At 35.6% G+C, this 23,836-nt stretch overlaps 2 protein-coding genes across 2 annotated transcripts in view; both read right to left on the bottom strand.

Moving 5' to 3' along the window:
- Positions 1-20,963, bottom strand: part of LOC139125217 (tripartite motif-containing protein 2-like) — a 127,980-nt gene extending 107,017 nt beyond the window's left edge. The window contains exons 1-3 of the mRNA XM_070691316.1: positions 20,580-20,963; positions 20,051-20,110; positions 18,243-18,320 (exon numbers count right to left, since the gene is read on the bottom strand). Of these exons, the coding sequence (XP_070547417.1) occupies positions 18,243-18,320; positions 20,051-20,110; positions 20,580-20,586 (145 nt within the window). The 5' untranslated portion in view covers positions 20,587-20,963. The remainder of the gene's footprint in view (positions 1-18,242; positions 18,321-20,050; positions 20,111-20,579) is intronic.
- On the bottom strand, positions 20,827-23,821 carry LOC139125216 (chromosome partition protein Smc-like). Its single transcript, XM_070691315.1, has 5 exons — positions 23,404-23,821; positions 23,160-23,245; positions 22,875-22,938; positions 22,157-22,411; positions 20,827-21,290 (listed from the first exon to the last, which is right to left on the bottom strand). Exons 1-5 carry the CDS (start codon positions 23,819-23,821, stop codon positions 20,827-20,829), a joined length of 1,287 nt encoding a protein of 428 aa, XP_070547416.1.
- Positions 23,822-23,836: the final 15 nt, after the last annotated feature.

Genomic DNA, 23,836 nt, shown 5'->3' with positions numbered 1-23,836 from the left:
TATCCAAGCAACAAAATGAAGCTTGCTGTGTGTTCAAGTCTCTCCACAAACACAGAGATTCATTCACCGAGCTGGGATAGGTTGATACATTTACCAAAAGGAAGACCATTCAAGGAGGATGATTGCCTATATGTTAGGCTTACTTGTGAGTTCGGTGTATGTTTAGTTAAGGGAAGTTAATGAGGACAACACCTTGAGTAGACATAATTAAATACAATGTATTTAGACGGATACCAATCAGTTTTTATGAGACTTGCAGATAAACAGTGCGTGAGAAGGATTGTATGCAGTCGCTCAGACATTCGTGAGAGACTGAAGGTGCGTTATGGCAACTGCCGAGATCACATCCCATATTGACTTGCTTCTGAAAAAGACTGTATTGGCATGTGAATTTCTCTCTACTGGAGCCTGTCTTTATCTGTCTGTCAGTCAGTCTCTCCCTCTCTTCCTCTCTATCTCAATCTCCACCCAAATATTCTCATACTGTTGCATTATAACTGTTACATAGAAATCAAGATGGGACTACAAACATTTATTTCTCAAAGTCAGTAAATCTTAACGTAACTTTGTTTCTACTAAATATTTATTTAGTATTAAGTAAAAACAAAGTAAATCATGAATTGACATATCATAATTACTAGGTATTATTTGAACATTTTGTACTTCGTCGTAATACAACTTCCTCGACGTTTTGAGAGAGAAATACAAATTCATGAACTTTTCTGTCTTTATTCGTGAGTCTTCTGATTTGCATTTCATTGGTTTCTAGAAAGTTGTTAGCAGAGATAGTTTGCATGATGAACATGAAATATATTACATTAAGCATCTTATGAACTGTAAAGTCAAAAGCAGTCCAAAGCAAGAACAATGAACTAGGAAACTCAATATTTGAAAACATCTCAAACAGTCTCAGCAGTACAGTTATTGATATTAAGATATCACAAATATAATATTCAAGTTTGCATCAGTCGCTTTACAATTAATTCTATTGTACTAGCTCTTGAACAGGATAATAATCAAAGAAAACAGACACATATACCCATAAGAACACTCACAGACAACAGAATTAATAAAAGATATTTACAATGAAAAAGGAAGAAAATCTTAGAAACTGCATGCATAGTATGCAGAGACTGTGTAGTTTTGCCTGATGAACGAACGAATTACTGTAGTTATTAAATATGAAAAACAAACATCATTGATAACATTTCCAAAGTAGAACGCTGATATAAAAAAGAAGCTCATCAATTCTAGTACTTTAAAAATGCACATTATATCAATCCATACAATATAAGCAAACACTAGTATTTCAGAACAAACTTTTTGAGTGTGTCTTCAAGTTTTTAAAAGGGAGTACTCTCACAAAAAATAATTTATAAAAACGTGTCGTAGTTTCTGTGGCAAAACGTTATACAAACACTGTTAACTGAAAAAATACAGTTAGGAATCATGGTATGTAAAATATAGAGTCATGTTGAAATTAGATTTGGTAAAGTAAGAGTATATACAGCTCTGTAAGTGAGAAAAGTACAAAATATGTAGAGAAAACTGTTACAGCTGCAAATTTGTTAGTCTTGATGAATTACAGCACAAAAGAAAACAACTTTTCATTAAACTGTCAAAAAAGATGTAGATATTACAAAGGAAAAAATGTATACAAACATTTTCTTTTTAACCGGTCAGAAAATGTAATGCAGAAAACGTACAAAATATTCATACTATCCTTGATAAAATAGAAGACTATGCTCAACTATACATTAGATAGCGTTAGATTTTGTCGAAATGAATCGTTTCTGATCATAAAATATAGAAAGACTCTTTGCCAAGAACATTTCGCGGCCAGTTATGGTCACCAATGCTATTAAAACTGTAATCTGGTCGCGTTCAAAACCGTACATTGGGAATCTTGTGATAGCGCCCTCTTTTAAACGAAAGTAATTTTACACGATTTACGCCCCAGGAGGGCGCTATGGAGGTTACACGATGCCAGGCCGTTTGCCAGGATGTAGCGTCCTTCGTTTGCTTTCCGCAAACGTTGGTATTGGAGTATACCATCCCGATCGGATTGAAATATTTGTTGCATATATGCAGGAGTTATCACAGGATATACAGGTAATGTTTTATAAGTACATTTCACTGACAAATCAACCGTACCGGTCGTTTGTCTCTGGTGTAATTGAGATCTGATGGTTTGTCACACAATCTCATCAAAATATTCCATTGTTTTTGAGTTTTGGAAATTATAAAATCGCCGGTTTTTATTTTCTATGAAAAAAGTCAAGCCATACAAAGTACGTCAATCGATTTTTAGTCCGAAAACAGTTTGAGAATTTTAATGACTGAATTTTAAGCACCGTATTTTCAAGAATCAATTGATTGTTTTCATTCAGTCATTATGATTCATCAAAAGTTACTCATATTTTGTTCACAAAAATTCTCATCATGGATTCTAATCACTATAGACAAGTCTAGTGACTCAAAACAATAAATTTTAGCCCACACTTGATGTCTAAATTTTGTAATTCTACCAAAAATTGAGAAATTCTTATCATGACCAACTTTACTTGGCATTCCAGTGACGTCACCAATTCAAATGCTCATTGCCATCAATGCATTTATGAAAATGTCAGAAATTTTTCACCCAAATTTTTAAAACTTTGTTTTCAACCACCATAAAGGTGTCCATCGAGTTGTAAACAAGAATTTTTTAGCCCACACTTGATGTCTAAAATTTCTGGATTTTGAGAAAAATGGAGAAAACCTACTGACCTACTTTACTTGAAGTCAACAAAACAATCGATGACGTCACAGATGCAGACCGTCCATTGCTTTCAATGCATTTTCAACATTTCCTGAATTTTCACCAAAATTTTCCCAATTCTGATCCAGATGCACATAAAGTTCTGTATCGAGTTGAGGACAAGAGATTTTTAGTCCAAACTTGGGGTGTAGGATGTGAAAAATGTGTTAAAAATGGTGATATTTTGATGAGATTGTAATGCATATCTATGTTGATACAGAGAATACACTGATTTGGTGGACGGACGGATACGACGACGATGTGGCAGCAATTGATGTTGTGATGTCATCATTGACTGCTATGAACTCTGGGTAATACACAACACCTTTAAATAATACACAATCCAATTGTCCATCAGATCTCAGTTTTACAATGCCATTACTCCACCTTGTACAAATATAAATATTGCCGTGTGAATCGACATCCAAGCCTTTTGGATACTGTAACTTACCATTGTGATATGAATTCAGAAAATTCAAATCAGAATCTAAAACATGAATGACATGTTCATTGTAGTCTGACACTAAGAGATGGTTGTTGCTAGTAGCCATTACAGAGTGTGGATTACTGAATTGATCACTGACTCTTGCAACAAGTTTTCCATCTTTGATGTTGTATTTGATCAAACTTTTACCTTTGCTGTCAGTGACAAAAATAAATGCTGCCATTACAGTAATGCTCCTAACCTCAATGTCTGCACTTTGGGGAATAATTTGAATAATTTTTTTATTTTGGTCACAAATAATTATTTGGTTATTACCGATGTCAGTGATAAAGAAGTGACCATCAGGGGATATGGCCACATCCCATGGCTTGAATTCTTTGTCAAACTGACCATCAAATCTGATAATTTCTATGACCACCTTATTCTTATTGAGTATTTGTATGCGATGGTTTTCTGTGTCACAGATCACAAGCTGATCTCCATGCCATGCCAGACCTTTGGGATATCTAGATTGTCCTGGCTCTGTACCAGACTCTTCACTGCCCAATACCTGTAATGTCCATTTGTGACCTGTAGAATAAAGAAGAGGTCAAAGGTCAATGTTTATACACAGGAGGTAAGTTTTCATTTCTTTGACCCAAATAAATTATTGATGTGAACGTTTTTTATTTACATGTAAGTTTTTCAAACTCTGTGAAAGCTCCATGAGGAAAATATTCCGTTGTATTGTGTCAACAAATTTCTGAAATTCTTACAATTATTTACCTTAAAAGTGTCATGTCAACAATTTCACACATTTCAATTTTGTTCAAAATTGTTTCAATTTCAAATCTCACAGGGCCTTAGCCTTCAGTTAAGATGATTCAAATTGCAAAATTCAAAAAAAAAAATTACGTATTTTCTGTCACTCTGTTGTATAACTTTCACTGCTGTGTAACTTACAGCATGGAGGACTGTAACACCTGATTTATTTAGAACAGTTGTATTTTTGACCAGATTATTTTAGCATTTAGCCTTACCAAGATGTGAGTATTTTATTAAATTTTTGACCGACAAAATGACAACACTGTCTGATAATTTTCCAACAGTTGTAAATAACATTATCCAAGTTTTCCAGTATCTAAGCTTCTTTTGTGTGTATTTTTCAAAAATAATTTTGGCCAGCTTTGTTTATCTTTCTAGCTGCCATACATACTTGTATTAAAAGTCAAAAAAGGTATAAACATATTGATATTTGTCACTTTTTACAAACTTCAATATCCGGTATCCTGGATTATTTAATCACATCTGGTGACCTAATGATTACAGATTGTTTTGTACACTTCTGTTGTACCAAAATGATCAATATAACAATATTTTGCACAAATTTGTCTATTTTTCGTAACCATGCCCCTCCTCTGTCTGGTATAGAAATAATTCTAATATTTTATTCATTTATTTACAGTCAGTTTTGTAGTGTACAGAGCTACCATTCCATATTCTGGATACATGCTAGATTATACACATGTACCGTACCCGTCAAGATGTGCTTGCAACAGGTATGTGTGAATTTGTTTTGTCTGTCTTTGTTTTACATTTCACAGACATCATTTTACTTTGATGTTATTATACTATCAGTGTTACAGCCAGGAATTTTAAACCAGGGGACACTATGTCCTACCGTTTATTTTTGGGGACATTTTGCACATTTTGGGGACAACATGAATCAGTTGTAAATCAAATTTTGTATTTTTTGTAACAAATTAGTTTTACTGAACAAAATCCAGCTACCCGGACCGCGTCGCTATGCTTGAATTTCAGGCAATTGTAGCAGTATACTGTATCTGCTGCCAATCAGAGCTCAGACGGACTACAGTCAAGCAAATTATGATAACAAGTGCAGTGTTTTATATACTTTTAATCGTCGCCAGCTCCAAAAGTACGTAAGTGTAAGCCTCAAAACAATATGCAAAACAAAGGTCATTGTCATTAATAGATAATACTAGCAGACTACACCCATCACAGTGGGACTCAAGAGTGCGCCAGGTGATCCGCAGTACGCAAGAATGCGGAACAAAGGGTTTCATTTTGGGGACATTGTCGCAAGGGCGCGTCCTGGCTGCAACACTGTACTATCATTTGCGGAACTGGATACATTCAAATCTCTGTATAGTGGTTTCATTAGGGACTCAGAAAACTTCATTTTTAATTTATTTTTGAAGTTAATGCATCCATAAAAGGATTTACATGCATTGTATAAATAGAATACTGAAGAGTTAACATAAAAAAACATTAAATCCGGACAAAATTCTTCAAATCTCACACTGAAAATATAAAACATGTAAACATGTAGACTTAAGCATATATGAAAAAAGTATCATAAAAAGAACAATAAAGTTACTTCAAAGCTTATAAGCCAGATAAAAATGTATCACTAAGGGAGTCGTCATTATGTATGACCTGGGGGTCAGAAAAATTTAATCGGAAACTGAAATTTCGAGTAACCCCCCTGCCAACAATGATAAATTTGAGTAAAACTCCTCTCTGACTCTGAAATTTAATGACCCCCACTTAGGAAAGTTAAATTATATATTGTAAAATTTACAAACTACAGGAATAGTAAAGACTTTTCAAATCCTGATGTACCCTGCTAGATTATCATCATTTATCTCGTGACAGTTGAAAAAGTGAAACCAACAAAATGAAATTCAAAGTCACAACAAAATACAGATATTAAAGCTCACACTATGAATGGGTATTATGACCGGGTTTTCACTAGAATATCTGATTGGGCAGAATTTTAAAGTACAGGGGGAGAACATGCAAGAGCTGAGGGGGAAAGATTTGGAGGGGCTTCCCCTATCTTGCATGAAAAATTGTTGAGATATTGATGTGTGCATTGTGCAGTCTGGTGCAATCTGAGTGGTGATTTAAATTTATATTGCACTCAGTAAAACTGTTTGAAAATGACATTGAACACTGATATTTTTATTACATTTTTTGCATGATCAGTGATTGAGTCATAATATTCACCTACCAAACAATGACAACACATTTTGTGAAAAACATCTCTCAATTGCCAGAGATTGAAGACAAATGGATATGCAGGAATTGAACATCTTTGACCTTCTTGTGTCATTTCTCTAACTGCCAGCTTCTAATGAAAAGCTTGAATGAATATGGTACGTTTAATTGAACTGAGGTTAATTAAAATATATGTTTCTGTGATAATAAAGGATGAATTAACAAGTTGTTTTGTCCTAGATCCTGTCAAAATTTTGAGAAATGGGCGTGTGCAATGGTGCAGTCTAGTGCAATCTGAGAGGTATTTTCAATTTGTCTTTCACTAGTAAAACTGTTATACAACACCCCAAGGGGGAAGAGCACGAGAGGGGGCTCTCAGTCCCCTCTTGCATAGAAAATTTTGAAAAAATGATGTTCACAATGGTGCAGTTAGAGAGGTGTTTCAATTTATTTGCAAAATTAATGTAGTAACCCCCACTTCTTCCTCTCCACATTTTGAGCGACCCCTCCCCCTTGAAGTTTTCAATTTTTGAGTGACCCCTCACATTCCTCCGATCCCCCCAGGCTGTAAATAAAGATGGCTCTCTAAGTCATGAAAATGTAAATTATCTTTGAATGTATTTACAAGAACAGATTCAAGAGACTAAATAAAAGAAAGGCGGCTAATAGGAATATGGAACTTACTTCAAGTGTTGTAGTGATAAATAGATGAATTTTGGACAACAAAGTTTGATAAGTCCAGTATTGTGGAACTTTGTTATGAGACACATGATAAGCTCTCTTTAGTCTGCGATCAATATGGCTGTAAAGTTGATAATATGCTGTAAACTACCTTTCAAAGTAATATTGCAATCTGAGAAAACTATCAACCTAACAAATCTGAGGAAGCTGTATTATTGAAGGAATGCAACACATGGTATGGGCTATACGTTAAACAAAAAAACATGCTCGGAAATGGTATGCTACACGGTTAAGTAATGCTAAAGTTTAATAATTTTTTCACCATGTTTGTTTTGAATGTCAACCATAATTCCTTGCTCTACTCCCCAAGGCATGTTTGTATACACAGTGTTCACCTTGTCAACTCAGCCCATACGAGTGAAACCTGCATTGTTGTTGTTGACAAGTGAATTCTGGTCTGGACTGTAAACAATAACAAAGCATTTTACATGTATGGTCTGTAAGTTAAACAAGCTAAATAGAGGCCAGGTGTTTCAAAAGTCTTTGGGAAGTAGCAAAAGAAGTTGCAATTGATGTAAAAAATATAAATGATGAAAAAAATCATCAAAAGTTGGCCCTTTAAGTTCAGTATCAAGGCATAAACCAAGGCAGGTAGTGGAGGTAGATGAATTTATAGTAATGTCGTTGATAGTGTGAGATTGTATATGACCAGGAAAATTTTGAAGTTGTTGACCGATGCCTAAGAGCATGAATTGAATCTGATATTTTGAAATATTTGGTGTGAGCAAGTTATAATGACACCATGTTGATAAACAATAATAGAGAGCAAGGTACGATATCAGAGAGGGTGGCAGTTTTAATGACGTTGATATCATTTGCAAAGCTGTACATTGGAATACTGGATTGTAGCCATGTTGGGAGATCATTTACCTGTATGTACTGGGAAAAATTAAATTTGCACAAAGTTAATGTGCTCATTATTTTGCACGTACCTGAAAGTGTAACCAAAATTTTCTACATCTCTGCAAATAACATCTAATAAAGTGGCCATCTCGGTTGCTATTCTGAGATCTCTTAGTCATGTTTAACCAGTGAACAGTATCAAACCAGAAATATCAATCAAATGGTTTCAAAATTACACTTTGGCAAATGTGATAACAGGGGTTTACCCTTGATAACTGGTACATGATACACAATGATCAATAACCTGTATTCACAATCATATCATGACAATATTACACTTTTTGTGACCATCAACAAAGAACACTTGCTTTGATCTCCCTTGCAAAGACAATCACTGAATTTCTGATGCACTAGTGATTTAGACTATGACGTTTATTGACCCAGCCTCATGGCAATGGTCGATGATGTCTGTATTGTTGAAGGCACTTTTGTACACAGAAATAATCCCTGTTAAGTTCATTTTCCTGTGGGCAGGTCCAGCTATAATTGCCACAGAAAACAATGGATTGGGACAAACCATTATGACTGAAGGGTGAAAGCTATCCAGGAAGGACAAGATCCATTCCTGTTTCTATGGTGAGTAACCAAGGTGATATGTATCTGTTCATCTTCAAATTTCCATACACATTATTATGCAGGTGACACAAGGATATTCAAAAGGTACAAGTTTTAATGTCTGAGTGAAATTACATGGAAGGTATGGAAGGTATTGTTTGAGTCATGCACAGCATCAGGGACGAACAGAAACATCGTGATGTGGACAAAACTCACAATTTTTTTCAAAATAAACTTATGATTAAACAGACTGAGTACATTTGAATTCAAATTTTACACAAAAAGTGACTAAACTCTATACATAAAGTATGTGGCCATATCAGGTATGCCTCCAGCGCTTCATATAAAGAACAAAAATTCAACCTGTGCAGTGACTGTAGTACACCGGAACTATTTATATCATGGCTTTTAGAACATTTGTTATCAGGATGTTGCGTCATATTGATTGCAGTAAAGAAAACAAACTGACGTACTACAGATCTCATACACTAATGCAATAATCAGAAACACTGAACGGTAGTATTGTATCTGTCATTTCAGATTGTTCCGGAATGGCTGTAGTATTTCCGTGTTCTACAAAATATGGAAGTAGAGCTGAAGACGAAGATGATCGTCTTGAATTTGTAAACTATTGTGCACTTCAACATGCAAAGGTTTAATCGCCAAATGTCTGTGTTTCTGAACTATCGTTTTAAATTTTCAACAGTTTCCACAAGCGAAATAAAAAATCAGGACCCGGATGTAATGAGATATTTTTGGTCAATGGTATGTAGTTTGAGGTGACATTTTATCATTAAAAGCAATTTTCCTGATATCCAACATAATTTTACTGTGACGTTTGTTCATTGAGTGAAAGTTCAAACGGTGTTTGCATCCGACCGCAGTCAGTCTTTCTCGGCCCTGGTTACTCCATGGCAACAATCGATTGTTTACACATAAGTATGTTATTAATGCTAAGTTTTGAATAGCTGTCTTTTATGGAGATGAAATTAGCTAATCTGGAGGATTGTCTCACATCTCTAAATGTGCCGATTTTCACAGGGATTTTCTTGTTTACTTTGGAACTGACGATCTAGGTAGCAGTGACATCTACCCAACTAACTTCTGTCACAAATGTAGAAAGACACTAGGACGTTTGAAGGCGGCAACTTTGTCTGGAAAGACATGTAGCTCAAAGTTAGGACTTGCGGAGTGGTGCAAACATCCAAGAACAGATGAGTGTAGAGTGTGTGTTAGGTACAGTAAGAGAGGAAGAAAGCCTAGTAAACAAAGATTGCCATGTACTGCTTGCCCAAGGCTGCTGAAAATGGTGTATTGCAAATATCTCTGCTATCAACCAATCTGTAGACAGGAATATAGTTCAGAGAGGAAAATCCAAATGAACGCTGTGAAATCATTGAAAACCTTTGCTCCCCATGGAGAGATTTTCCTAAAATTAAATACATCGCATTTAGAGTGCCTTGTATGCAAGGAAGTTTGCAATGAACCTGAACAGCTTATCTGTGAGGGCTATCACATGCTTTTGCTTCATGCATTTCACATTAGGTACAAAGCTCTCCAACATGTCCCATCTGCAGGCTAAACACCTCAGCGGCAAGTATATCTTGACTATTCCAGTACACCTCATGAATTTACTGAGTGATTTAAAAATATCATGTGACTTCGCATGGAAAGGGTGCACAGTAGTTGTTCAACTTAGTGAGTTGAAGAACCATGTTAAGCATTGTCACATTCAGTCTACCCCATACCAATATGTGTAGAACACGATTATGCATGCCTACCATCACTGCAACTACCAGAAGAAAGGCCAACAGAAAATTCAACTGCAATTGTAGGGAGATAACCATTTCCACCTAAAGCTGTTCTAATATTGCTTGTCACATATTGAACAGACCCAAGGCTTTGACGATCTGACAACAAAGTGTGTGAAAAGAATGTTGGACCTGACAGATGACAGCAGGATTAGGAGCACCTGTGCCATTTAAAGCCCCAATAGCTGCGAATTATGCATTATTTTCATGATTTTATTTTCAAACCAAAGTTGGTTCATGTAAATGAAAAAAGGTATCACTGCTGGCTGATTAGGACCATGCCTACACTTTAATAACAGGTTAAATATTAATAAACGGGTGCCACCCTCATAAAATGGCACCCTCACGGAAAAGTACAAAAAAACAGTACAGGTATTTCCTGCAGATTCATATTGTGATCATACAATGAACAAGCATGATGCCATTTACTTGAATACACAACATATGATGGCCAACATTTTGTTGTTGTAATCTGTCATATTATTAGTTTTTGAAAATTGCAGGAAATCTAAACTGATGTTAAAACGTATGAATTTACATGCCACCCTCGACACTCATGATAGTGTAATATGCTTTTTCAGTCTCTAATGGGTCTTATTCAAAGAAAACTTGGAAAACTGAGGATATTTTGAGATTGTTTAATTACATATTCACAGCTATTGGGGGTTTAAAACAAAGGGAGGCCCGATGTAAGTATGATCTTTATGTATCATTGGCAGTAATTTATAAATTCTATATTAATATAGTGACATTGTGTGTAACGTTTGTTCTTACATTGTCAATTTATTTGCATTGAAATCTGTACTGTGTGGGGTGTCAGAAATGTTAGGTCAGGGGTACGTGTGATTTCTTTATTTTTTTATTTCTCTACAACCAGCAATTCCATATGACATATACCCTCACCCTAAGATAAAGAGCACTGCTGCATCCTCCACAACAAAAAGAAGCAGAGCACAGTATGGGAAGGTGTTGAGTGGGAAAGATGAGCTATCAAACAAAACATAACTGCAGACTGAATGGAGGAGAGTAAATAAAATTCTGAACACAGTGCAGCGCAGTGATACAACAATTAATCTCTCCACGTGCTGGACTCATTGTCAAAGCAGACCTTTCAATTGCCTGGAACAGGCTGAAAAAATTGCAGAGGTATTTTGAATTTTAGATACATTCAACTAATTGTCCTAAATCCTAAAGGGCAATTAAATCAGTTGAATCAAAATTGTTTCATCTATGTTATAGATCTTCTGATCCACAACTACATTATCATCAGAAATTAGGACGGTCACTCTCATTAATGTGTTTTGTACATGTTACATGCGCCGCTGTGTTTTGTGTTTATTGTATTGATAGATTGTTGGAAAATTTGAAAGGGAAATTTCCTGGCGAGAGTTAGGACAGGGATGAAGTCAATAGTTAATTTGCAGAAACTAAAGTGTCAGCCAGGAGCCTGCTCCTTAATTTTATGTGAAAAATCCAGTCACTGGAAAACTTGGTACTGAACATAGATAGACATTAGGCATTTCACCAACTTGGAATATATATGTGACAGATACCTCCAAGAACTAGAAAGGTAACACTGATTGTGATTGTAATATAATTAGGGGCCCAAGCCTACCGTCTTGGGCCCCTATTGGTTTTGCTGGAGTTCAATATTCTTCTTCTTCCTCTTCTTCTTCCGTCACTTTTTTCAGTGTCGCTCTTGATCTCAGAAACCGCTGAACATAAACTTGCAGGTTAAAGATATATATGAGTACTAGAGCATATCATCCTTAAAATTTTGATTGGTCACGTGACCTGTTGGCCATATTGGATTTTCTAAAAACTTAAAAATGGCTTTTCCTGCTGACCTAGAGGTCTTCTCAGTTTATTTTTTTTTATATAGCAAGCATGACGTAAGGTCTTAAGAATTGATGAAAAAAATTGCATGCAGTCACGTGACCTTGGCCGCCATATTGGATTTTCAAAAAATACCATTTTAATCTTTAAAAATCTTCTTCTCCAGAACCAACACATCGATTCAGCTTAAATTTTGCTCATGTCATCCATAGAGTGATCGCTTTCAAGTGTGAGAAAGACCTTTGGATCGGTCACGTGATATGGCCGCCATATTGGATTTTCGAAAAATACCAATTTAATCTTCAAAAATCTTCTTCTTCACCGGAACCATCACACCGTTTGAGCTGAAATAATATTCATTTCAGTAAAGTGTTAACATATGAATAGGCCTTTAACATATGAATAGCAAGTGTCTGCATGTGCTGCGGGCTGCTGAGTCGATTTTTTGATATTTTCCGTTTATATGGAAGAGTATCTTTGCAGTGAAGAGATATGCCTGGAGGTAAAACCCAATCTAATAAGTCTGGTGAAGCTGGTGTCTCAACTCGGTCAGGAAAAGGTTCAGTGAGTAACCCAAATGTTGACGAGGCCGACAACCTTGATATCATGGCTGCCATTGGCAGACTCAATGGCAGGCTTGACCGCATTGATAGTACCCAAGAAAAATTGTTGGCAGAGATAAAACACTCCAGTAAAGAAATTCGGGAAGAATTAATGTTGGAAATTGCCGGTCTCCGTGCTCGAATTGATCATGTGGAATGTCGACTGTCTGGTGTTTCTGATGACAGGTCAGTATTTGATTGTGACCGGTCTATAATCGTCAGTAATTTTCCAGCAGACGACCATGCTTTATCGGTGAAAGTGTCTGAGCTGATTAGCAGCGGTCTAGAGGTACAAGATGTTCAGGTAACCAAGTCCTGCCGGATGAAGAGTCGAGATGACCGCCCCGGTCTTATCAAAGTACAGCTGATAGCGTGGACTCAAAAGTCAAGGTATTGCGAGCTAAAACTGCTTTAAGATCTAAGAGTCCTTACTCTCGAGTGTACATTCGCTCTTTGAAATCTCACGCTGAACGTTTAATCGAGTTAAACTTTAAAACTATACTAAAAGATATTTCAGGAGGTGATCAGTATAGATTTACCGGTAGTGGGCGTTTACTTAAAAAAGAAGAACCCGAACAACGACGTGAACGCGAAACCAACGGCGACCAAGATGGATGAGGAGTGAACCAGCCCCCGGGGTCACTGATTTCAATTTCTCAATGGAACATTAACGGTTGGACTGTAAAGAATAAAGAACTACTGGAAAACATTATTTTATGCCAGAAATCGGATATCTTTTGTCTGAACTTGAAAAGAGATGAAACCATTGAAATCGATGGGCACACCTGGTTTGGTTTCAATAGACCAGCTGTGCATAAGAATGCCATTCGCGCATCTGGTGGTGTCGGTTGTACTTGTAAAGAACTCGTTGTTCAATTCATTTTCTGTGTCCATCATTGACAAAGGTCGTGATGGTATACTCGGTGTCAAATTTGTCAACAAGTTTACAGATTATAGTTTTTTGGTGTTTACTTGTTATTTGTCACCCGAGAATTCTACTTGGGGTAGAGATTCAACTTCTTTTTTTAGTCATTTATTTGTCAGCTCTATATAAATTCCGATGTTGATAATGTATTATTTGTGGTGATCTAAATGGCAGAGTTGGTTCATTGCTAGATTATGTACCAGATATTGATAATATAGGTGAAAGATATTGTATGGACCATACTATCAACAAACATGGAGAAAGCCTTATTGAGTTTTTGAAAGACATCAAAATGTGTATTGTGAATGGTAGGATTACTCCTGCCAATGATAATTTTACTTCAATTTCTCATAGAGGTAAAGCGGTAGTTGACTATTTTATTCTACCGCACAACAATATTGAGTATTGTAAGGAATTCAAAGTGTTACCAGTATCTCAGTTGATTGATTGTTTTAATTTGCATGGACTTTTAAGTGATCGTGCTGCTCCAGATCATTCCATTCTTTCTATTGTGTTTCAACATGCGAGGATTGCATGTATAAAGCGTCTTCAAATATGTCTGGTCCCACTAGTGAAGCAACACAAAGAAAGTACAATATTTCAAGTATCCCACCTAATTTCCTTGATTCTGATATGTGTAGGCATGCCATAATTCAAATCGTAGATACTATACAAGCTAGGCAACAAAATCAATATGTCATTGATAATTGTATGATTCTCTCTGTCAGTGTATTTTTCATGAAATGGACTCGAGACTTGATTACCGAGATTTTCCTACTTGTTCTAGAAAACGTAAAACGTCTAAACCATTCTGGTCGAGTGAACTTTCCAGTCTTTGGAAAGATTTAAGGGAAAAAGAACGTAAATTTCTGAATAGTCATTGTTCTAAAAGAGTTGGTATAGTTTTGAAACACGAGTTTTTGACAGCATGAAGAAAGTTTGATCAAACTTTCAAACTGCCAAGAGAGAATATCATCGTAAGTTGATGTCTAATATAGAATATTTAAATGCGTCAAATCCAACAGAATTTGGAGTTAGGACCTAGGTGTAAGAAGGACATTCCTTCTGAAGTTTATGGTGACAATGGTATGATAATTAATGATATTAATTTTGTTTTACATAAATGGAAAAGTGATTTTGAGGGATTGTATAATTTATCTGATATCGAGAATGAATCGACTTTCGATGATTCTTTTTATACAAAAATCATCGGTGCTAAAACTCAGTGTGAACAAATGTATCTAGCAAATAATGCAAGTCTTAATGTGTATCTGAATAGTGATATTTCTTTACAAGAAGTTGTCTATCTTGTTAATCGCTCTAAATGCAACAAGGCAGTTGGTCTAGATAAAATCCCACACGAGACCCTAAAGAATGATCATGCGATTAAGATTCTTCATAACCTTTTCCAACTTTGTTTTACTTCTGGTAGAGTGCCCTCACAGTGGGGAAAGGCAGTAATCAAACCCATCCCAAAAAGTTCTCTGTCTGACCCACGTGTCCCGTTAAATTACAGGGGGATTAGTTTATTGTCTAATATTAGTAAGCTTTACTCTGGTATTTTAAATAATAGATTAACGAAATACCTTGACGAACAGAATGGTTTCAGAAAAACAAGAACTTGTCTTGACCATATTTATGTACTTACATCTATTATACGAAATAGAAAAGCTCAAAATCTACCAACTTTTTCTGTTTTTGTGACATGAAAAAGGCTTTCGATTGGGTTGACAGGGACTTACTGTTCTACAAATTGTTGCAAAATAATATTAATGGGAGGTTCTATGAGTCTATTAAAAGTATGTATTGTAACTCTTTATCATGTATTAATGTAAACGGAAACCTTACGTCTTGGTTTGCAACAACTTATGGAGTCAGACAAGGTGATGTACTTTCCCCAACACTTTTTTCTATTTTTATCAATGATTTAGCAATTGAGATTAATGATTTAGCTTTAGGTATCCCAGTTGGTAACTCATTAATTAATATTCTGTTGTATGCCAATGATATTGTTATGCTTGCTGAAAATGAGACAAATTTACAAAAGATGATTGACCATCTACAAGATTGGTGTAAAAGGTGGCGTATGATGATGAACAAGTCCAAAACACAAATTGTTAATTTTCGAAATAAGGGACAAATGAAAACAGACTTTATTTTTCAATTTGGTGGTACAAATCTTGACGTAGTTTCTCAGTATAAATATTTGGGTTTAGTTTTGGATCAGTTCTTAAATTTTGAAGTGACTGCTGAAACCCTAGCAAGTGCTGCAGGTAAAGCTTTGTGATCAGTTATTTCTAAGATACACATGTTTAAGGATTTTAGATATAACACTTTTACAACTCTATTTCATTCTTGTATTACTCCAATTTTAGACTACTAATCTGCAATTTGGGGCTACCGTTTCTCTTCAAAATGTGAGTCAATTCAAAACAGAGCGATTAGATATTTTCTTGGTGTCCACAAATTTGCCCCTATACTTGGTATAAATGGAGATATGGGTTGGGACCCTTGTCTATTGAGGAATAAATTGAACATGGTAAGACTCTGGAATAGATTAGTAGTTATGCCTAATAACAGAATGATTAAGCAAGTTTTTACTTGGGATATCAGTTTAAAATATAAAAACTGGGCTAAAGATATGTTTGATTTATTTTCAGAAATTGGTTTGCAGGAGAAATTTGGTAATTTAGAGGTTTGTAGTATTCCTGTCATGAAAGATGCATTAAAACGTTGTATATTAGTAACTGGACATCCCAACTGAGTGAAAAGCCCAAATTGCGTACATATTTGATGTTTAAGACGGAATATGGAATGGAGAAATATTTACAATTTCCCATTTCTAGATCAAAAAGATCACTTTTAGCACAATTGAGAGTTGGTATCTTACCTCTAAAAATTGAAACTGGGCGTTACATGAATGTGCCTAATGAGGAAAAGACTATGTGATTTTTGTCGAAATGTAGTAGAAGATGAGCTCCGTTTTATTTTTGATTGCACACTTTACAATGTTATTAGGAAACAATTGTTCTCTAAAGCCAGAAACTTGTGCTCTGTATTTAATTCATTTGATGTACATCAGAAACTCAAATTTCTAATGAGCGACATGCCATCCCAATTGGCACCCTATGTCTATCATGCATTTTCGATGAGACAAGAAGCTTCTTATACTTAAATTACATTTCAAGCTATTCATATCTATGTACTTTATTTACTGTTTTAGTGTCTTGTAAGCCCTTGGGGCTGGGTGTGGCAACCAAGCTGTTTAAGACCACACATGACACTTTAATAAATAAATATAACATAAATATAACATTCATTTCATCCTTTGGCTGATCTCTTTCAAGTTTGCAAAAAGCATTTCGATCGGTCACGTGGTTTGGCTGCCATCTTTGATTTTGTGAAAATCACAATTTCATCTTTAAAAATCTTCTTCTTCAGAACCAACACACCAAATGAACTGAAATTTTACTCATATCTTTTACGTATGATCTCTTTCAAGTTTGCGAAAGAAGTTTCAATCGGTCGCATGGTTTGGCCGCCATGTTGGATTTTGCAAATTGCTCAATTTAATCTTTAAAAATCTACCCTCCAGAACCAACACACCGTATAAAATGACATTTTACTCATATCTTTCTTAGTTTGAGCACTTTAAAGGTCCTGATAGGCAATTGGATCGGTGAAGTACTTTGGCCGCCTTGTTGGATTTTGTGTAAAACATGCAATTCCCAGTGAAACGTACAGTAACTATGAGATGATGTTCAAAATCCTACTTTTTCAAGCTTGAATTTTGCACATAATATCATTAGTGCAAGAACTTTCAACCATGTTATCCGCTTGGGCCTCGCCAACACTGCTTGCAGCTTTCTTTTTGGGATCAAATCAAAATAATATATGCACGAGCGGTACCGAGTGCGTATATGAAGTTTACTGGTCATAATCAAGTGGTATACCGTTGCTGGGTGTGATTTATTGCTATTATATCATAACAGTATATTGAAATTCTGGCGTGGAACGTCACAAACAGATTTTCGCTCAAGCTAATAGCTCGTGCGTATGTCAGCCGTGGTATATTGCCAATATACCACGGTTCTTTTTGTGTCTCGACCAATCAGATCGCTGTGTTTGCACCATCAATATACTGGTATATGATACAATGATAATTATACCATAACAGTATATTGATGGTGTAAATTCAGTTATCTGATTGTTCAAAATGTGAAAAGAATCCTGGTATATTCCCAATATGCCACGGCAGGCACACGCACAAGCTCTCGGCAAGGGCAAAAATCCTTTTTTTTTACATTCGCCAGAATTTCAAAATACTGTAATGATATAATAGCAATAAATCACACCCATCGAATGGTATGTCACTCGATTATGGCCAGTTTACTTCATATATGTCACCAACTGGTCCAATCTCGTGGTATACCGTCACTGGATGTGCTTTATAGCTTAATTACTTATCAAATATAATTATAATATTTTTCATCCTCATACAGTTTTACTGTCAGTGCTAGAGAGAGACAACAAAATCAAGATTGCCAGTTTTGTCATATGTGCACTGGATGGAGTGAATAAAGCTCTTTCAAACTTTTACTACTTCTACTGATACACTCACCTCCATGTCTCCCATCAACCTTCTTTTTCTTGCCAATATAACGTTTGGTACCAATGGGCTTTGGTTCTGTGTTTGATGCTGTTGATCCAACAAAAGAATTATTTTTTTGTATTAAAGATGTAGTAACAGAATTTCAATGTGATTTTGAGGGTTTTATCACTTTTGTAGCTTTTTAAATAAATTGTATGCCAAACATGTATTTTAAAAGATATTTGCAACAGCTATTATTTTGACAAATTGTATCTGATTGCTGGTCATGTACTTGTGTAAATGTGTATGTAATGATGCAATAATGGAACAGTGAAGACATTTAGCATTTTCACATCGGCTAATTTCTAACTTTCATAGTTAATAGCCTATATCAATTACTGAAAATCAACTGGAAGGACTTTGCCAAAGTTAAGGACACTTACCATGTATTTCGATAGGACAATGTTATTGTTGTAGTGAAAACATTTTGCATTTTCATGTCAACTAATTGTAATTTGCATATTTAAAGGGCGTTAATAATTGGCATATAAAACCTGAATGACTTGACAAATGAAAATGAACTTGCTACATGAAATGTTAATTCTAGGATAATTCAGCTAATTACAGATTTGTGTACTTAACATAGTTTTCAATTGAAGCTATATATGATGAATATTTGTGATGTTGATTATAACAGTTAAGAAGTTTCAAAATATTGAAATGATATCAGAGATAGGTTGGAATATACAGACAACTGTAACTTATTCTAAAACATACGGCAAGTTTTCAATTGGGTTCCAACCCACAACATACGGCATCAGTCACCTAGCGGAGAGGCCACAGAAAGAACCACTCGGCTAAATCTCCACTTCCAAAAAGAGTGGTTCAATAGCCGGCTAAGTTGTTACATTTTTCTGACTGAGACCGCTTCACACGTTGTAGAGTTCGTGAAGCACTCACGCACGCATGCTCACAATCACACATTGCACACACAAACTTTATCTAGGCGAAGAAACGAATTTCATCGCTTTAACTGGGCGAACGATATGAGCATTTTCAGTTCATATCTGATTTTCATTTTACACTTTACTGAGTTCATGTTGTCAAATATTAAATTGAGGATAACGCTTGCTCAGAGTTGTAAGAGAAGAAAAAAACAGCTGTTAAAAACTGATTATAAAACATGCTGAAATATTGTTACATTGCCAACGAGAAAGTCTATGTATTCGTTTAGAATGTGACTCCTCACTGCTGTTTGGAAGTGAACAACTGCTTTCACAAGATACATAGCTCAGACATTGTGATTTTGTTAACTTTTACATAATTACCACAGGACACCACCGTACATTAAATAAATGTTGCATAACTTGTACTTGTGTAAGAGCATCTTTCAAGATGAGAGAAAAGGCGATTTTTGTAGCATTTTGACTGATAAATCCTGAGTTTAAAGGACTTACTACACGCAATACTGTCTCAGTTTTTGGAAATAATTTGTAAGTAATTTTAGGTACGTAGCTGCAACAGTCTGCTTGTGACTGGGCTGGGTTCATGTGATCCAATTTATAACACATAGTAGCACGGCAATGGTACGATTTGTTATCTGTGCTGGAGACAGTGCTGTCTGATGATACCTTTAATCCTTTGACCCAGGTATCAGCACTTCTTAAGGACATCCAACAAATCATTGTCTTGTGACCTTACTATCATGTGCTATCAATTAAACTGTCAAGAAAACGCTGTAATTCTCAAGAACATGCCAATGAAAGTATTTTCAGGTTGATAAGTCATAAACATTAGTTTCTTGAAAAATGAAAGTGAATAATTAATGATATATTTACCTGAATCTCCAGTGACAAATTTTCTAAGTCTGCTGAACACGCCACCAGAATCAACTTCTTCTGCAATGAATGCATACATGTGAGCTAGTGAATTAATCACTGTCCATGTTTATGCGTATTTTGCATGTCTCCTTTAGTTACCTTACGAAGAATATATCTTCATTAAGCAAACTTTAATGGTTCATTTGATCAAACAAAGTTGTTTGTTTTTGTACTTTTCATTTACCTGTTGACATCAGTATGTTGGTGAATACTACTTGTAAAGTCAGTTCACTCATACTGAAGCAATTTTAGTAGATTATGTCGGTTTGCACGGACATGAAAGCATTTTATGGAATTGGTGGTTTAGAATACTAATTTGCTTACAAATGAAATACTGTTGCTTCATATTACTTATAACTGCATCAAATCAAATATTTCAAAATTTTCTTTCTTATGACAATGATAGGTAAATATGCAAATGTTCTTTGCATTGTGAATCGGTAAGTGGAAAAATTTATGTTACAGAAATTAACATGGTGTTTATTACCTTTCATACCCCTTTCTAATTTGCTTGCGTCTGTACCTGAAGCCTGCGGTAGACTTTTCTCTTTCTTCTCTCTGTCAAGCTCCCCTTCTATCTTATCCCTTTCCTGTTGAGCTATCTCTAACTGGTCTATCAGTTGTACAACTTCTTTATTGGCTGTGTCCAATTTATCTCTCAGTGTGTCGCTTTCTAAAGCCTTATTTTCTGCATCTGAAAGTTGTGCCTGTACCTTAGCCAGTACAGCCTGCTTTCACCAAGTTCTGTTTTTGCGTTGTGACAGTTGTGCTTTCATTTTTGTCATTAAATCACTGCTTTCTGCAAGTTTTGTTTCTAGATTCTGTATTTTCTTTTTAAGAGATGCTATTTCAATGACTTTATCAGATGCTATTTTCTCAACCTTACCCAACTTTTCAAGTCTTTCCTGACTCAGTTTATCTGACACTGACTTTCCTTCTTTTACTTGCTCTAGCTGAGTTTTAAAAACCTCAGCTTCTTGCTTAGCTAGTTCCTGTTGCTTTTTTTCCTCATTTCTTTCCTTCATAGTGTAGTCTAAATCATCTTTCAGATGCCTCACTTCCTTAATAGATTTATCTAATTCCTTAAGTGTTTTCTTATGCTGTTCTTCCAATGAATATTTTTCTGCTCTCTCTTTATCTAGCTGAGCTTTCAGCACTTGCATTTGCGTATCTCTCTGTGTGCATATTTCTTTTAAATCTAGAAAGCACAAATCACAACAGCTACAAACTTTTGAGCCACTGATATCAAACAGCAATAAGCCTCTAACAAGTAAACTTCTATGTGTAGTTGTTATTGCTGAAACTTTAGTGCCATGACTTTCAAATTGTGCATCTAGGGCTGTTGAAGAAGTAAAACATTTTATGTTGTATATAATTAATTATGTGAAGAGTAAATATCAAAATTCAGAGAAAACAAACTCAAAAATTTATACCTTACATTATGTCCATACTTTTTTCATCCTGTTCTCATTCTTTCAAATGTTCTACTAGTACTCATATTAAAAATCTTAACTACTGTACATAAGCTTTAAAATGGAAAGATAATGGTATTCTAGGGATAGCACTCTTTAACAAGTATGTAGTACGTTATACCTTCATGGTGTGATTTTACAGAACGTTAACCTACATTATAAAATCATGATGTATTATGTAATCAGAATACTGCTTAGCTGTAACAAGAATCCCTCTTGTTCAAAAAATGTACCATCAGTGAAAAAAGTGTATACTGAGCATGAAAATCCAATATTGCAATTTATGAGCCAAATACTTGGACATTTAATATATTTCAGAGGCCGGACAAAAGAAGAATAGTTATGGAAATGGACTGTCAATTATATTTTCTAGTAGGCCAACATGGTCTTTCAAACTAACTTTGATAAGAAATCAAGACAAGGCTACTTTAAAGTCATCAAAATTTAGCTCCCTGTATTGCTTCCTTTGTTTTTCAGGAAGTAGTCACCCAGGTCACCATATCATGTTGTGGACAACTCCCATGTTCTTGTACTGCCAATCCATAACTTGGTTAAGAAGTACAAAAGTGGAAACCTTTAGATATCACTTTACCTTCTGTTGTCAGTTCACCATTTTCACTATCAGTGACCAGGAATGCCCTTATTCCCAACAAAGACAGTATCTCCTGCTTAGCAGACAGGATAAGCCAGATCCTTTCTGTGATTTCCACTGGTACTTGTATGACATCACAAGTGATGTGTTTGATGTCTGCCGAGTTACCAATATTAAGAATTCGTGGCAAGCACTGAGTTGTCACTCGCTGACTCTGCAGTAGCGGCTCGTGTTTGAAAAGTACCAATCTCCTGGCTGCAAAATTACACAATGGAAAATCAACCACTGAATGATCAGTCAAATGAAAAATATAAACATATTTATATGAATGTAAACAACTGCAACGTAGTGATTCTGAGAAGGAATAGACTGAAATGAAAAAAACACTTGGTTGTTAAAATTACTTCTATTCCAGGACATAAAGTGAATGTGAGGCAGCATTTTGTAGTGTGGCATCTACTGCATACTGCGGTTGGGTCAGTATTTTGTTATTCTTTGAAACTTGAAACTAGCAGAAATGGTCGCTATGTGAAACATTCAAATACTGACGGGATGTTTTCAGTTTCTATGGTGAAATTCTCTATCAAAACCAGTGAAATGGTGACCCTGTACTTCATAAGGTGCATTCAGATAACTGTGTTTGGTGAAATGTACCTTATAGAAGACTGCACCAATGATAAGGGCGAAAGCAGTAGCATAGTGGCGTAAATTACATTACCTAGTTGAATCTTCTCCTCAGTGTCAGTGTTTGCTTTCTTGAAGGGTGGAGATTGTTGTTCCACCTGAAGAGAAGCAGATTTCAATAAATGTAACGTCAGAATCTCCATACACCTCAACTATCATGGTTCATTTTTCCTAGTAATAACTGTTTAATGTTAGCATTTGGTCATATATTTTGAAGGCATTACGTATATTGCCTGCATTACGATCACTATTTAATTTTATCGCTTAAAATTATATATAGTTCTCTGTTTTATTGTGTTGCCATGTAAAGATACCTTACCAGGAGGCTTGACTGAGGTTGTTTTACAAATCTGAATTCCTTTCCACCATCACTATGCCTCATGGAGTCAGATATGCTTCCATCCCCTGTCGTACGAAGAAAAAAACGTGGAATCATGTAATTGTGTCATAAGTGGTTGGTCATATTTTCAACATGCTGGATTATATGTTAATGAAGATTAGCAAATTGTGACTGGACTTTCTGTTTATCTCAATAAAACTTAGACAAATGTGCAGAAACTCACGTTTAACAAAGAATGCGTCAAGTTCATCAAATTTCTTCTCGTCATATGTGACTTGTAGTTTCAGGGGTACATTTACTTTAGCAGCTATCTCTCTCATCTCATCTGTTATCAACCATGGTTCGTATAACTCAGCAAATCTTCCAGTCTGAACACTTGACTTGAATCTGTAAAGACCTAAAATACTGAGGAAGTTAAGTAACATTCTCAGTGACCCCTTCGCGACCTTTTTCGCCTGATACACTCCGACATTTGCGTCATTGCAGAGTCTCTTCAGCTGCTCACTCTCATCTTCTATCACCTGATCAGCTTTTCTCTTCAAGGATTGTTTGCACCTCAGGAGACTTTCGTTCACTTCCTGAATAGCCTGTGTCAGTGCATCGAGTGTTGCCTGATCATCTGGTCGTTGCCTTAACACCATTTCTCGTTGTTCTCT

The sequence above is a fragment of the Ptychodera flava genome (genome assembly GCF_041260155.1).
Source record: "Ptychodera flava strain L36383 chromosome 3 unlocalized genomic scaffold, AS_Pfla_20210202 Scaffold_25__1_contigs__length_14229661_pilon, whole genome shotgun sequence".
Lineage (NCBI taxonomy): Eukaryota > Metazoa > Hemichordata > Enteropneusta > Ptychoderidae > Ptychodera > Ptychodera flava.
This window is presented reverse-complemented; position numbering and strand designations above follow the sequence as displayed.

Bases quoted from the DNA above. Each gene is read 5' to 3' on its own strand.
- LOC139125216 (XM_070691315.1), bottom strand. From the start codon at position 23,821: ATGGTGTTAAGGCAACGACCAGATGATCAGGCAACACTCGATGCACTG. The intron at 23,246-23,403 runs GTGAGTTTCTGC...TTCGTACGACAG, and splicing joins TGACGCATTCTTTGTTAAAC to GGGATGGAAGCATATCTGAC. The intron at 22,939-23,159 runs GTAAGGTATCTT...GCTTCTCTTCAG, and splicing joins AACCTCAGTCAAGCCTCCTG to GTGGAACAACAATCTCCACC.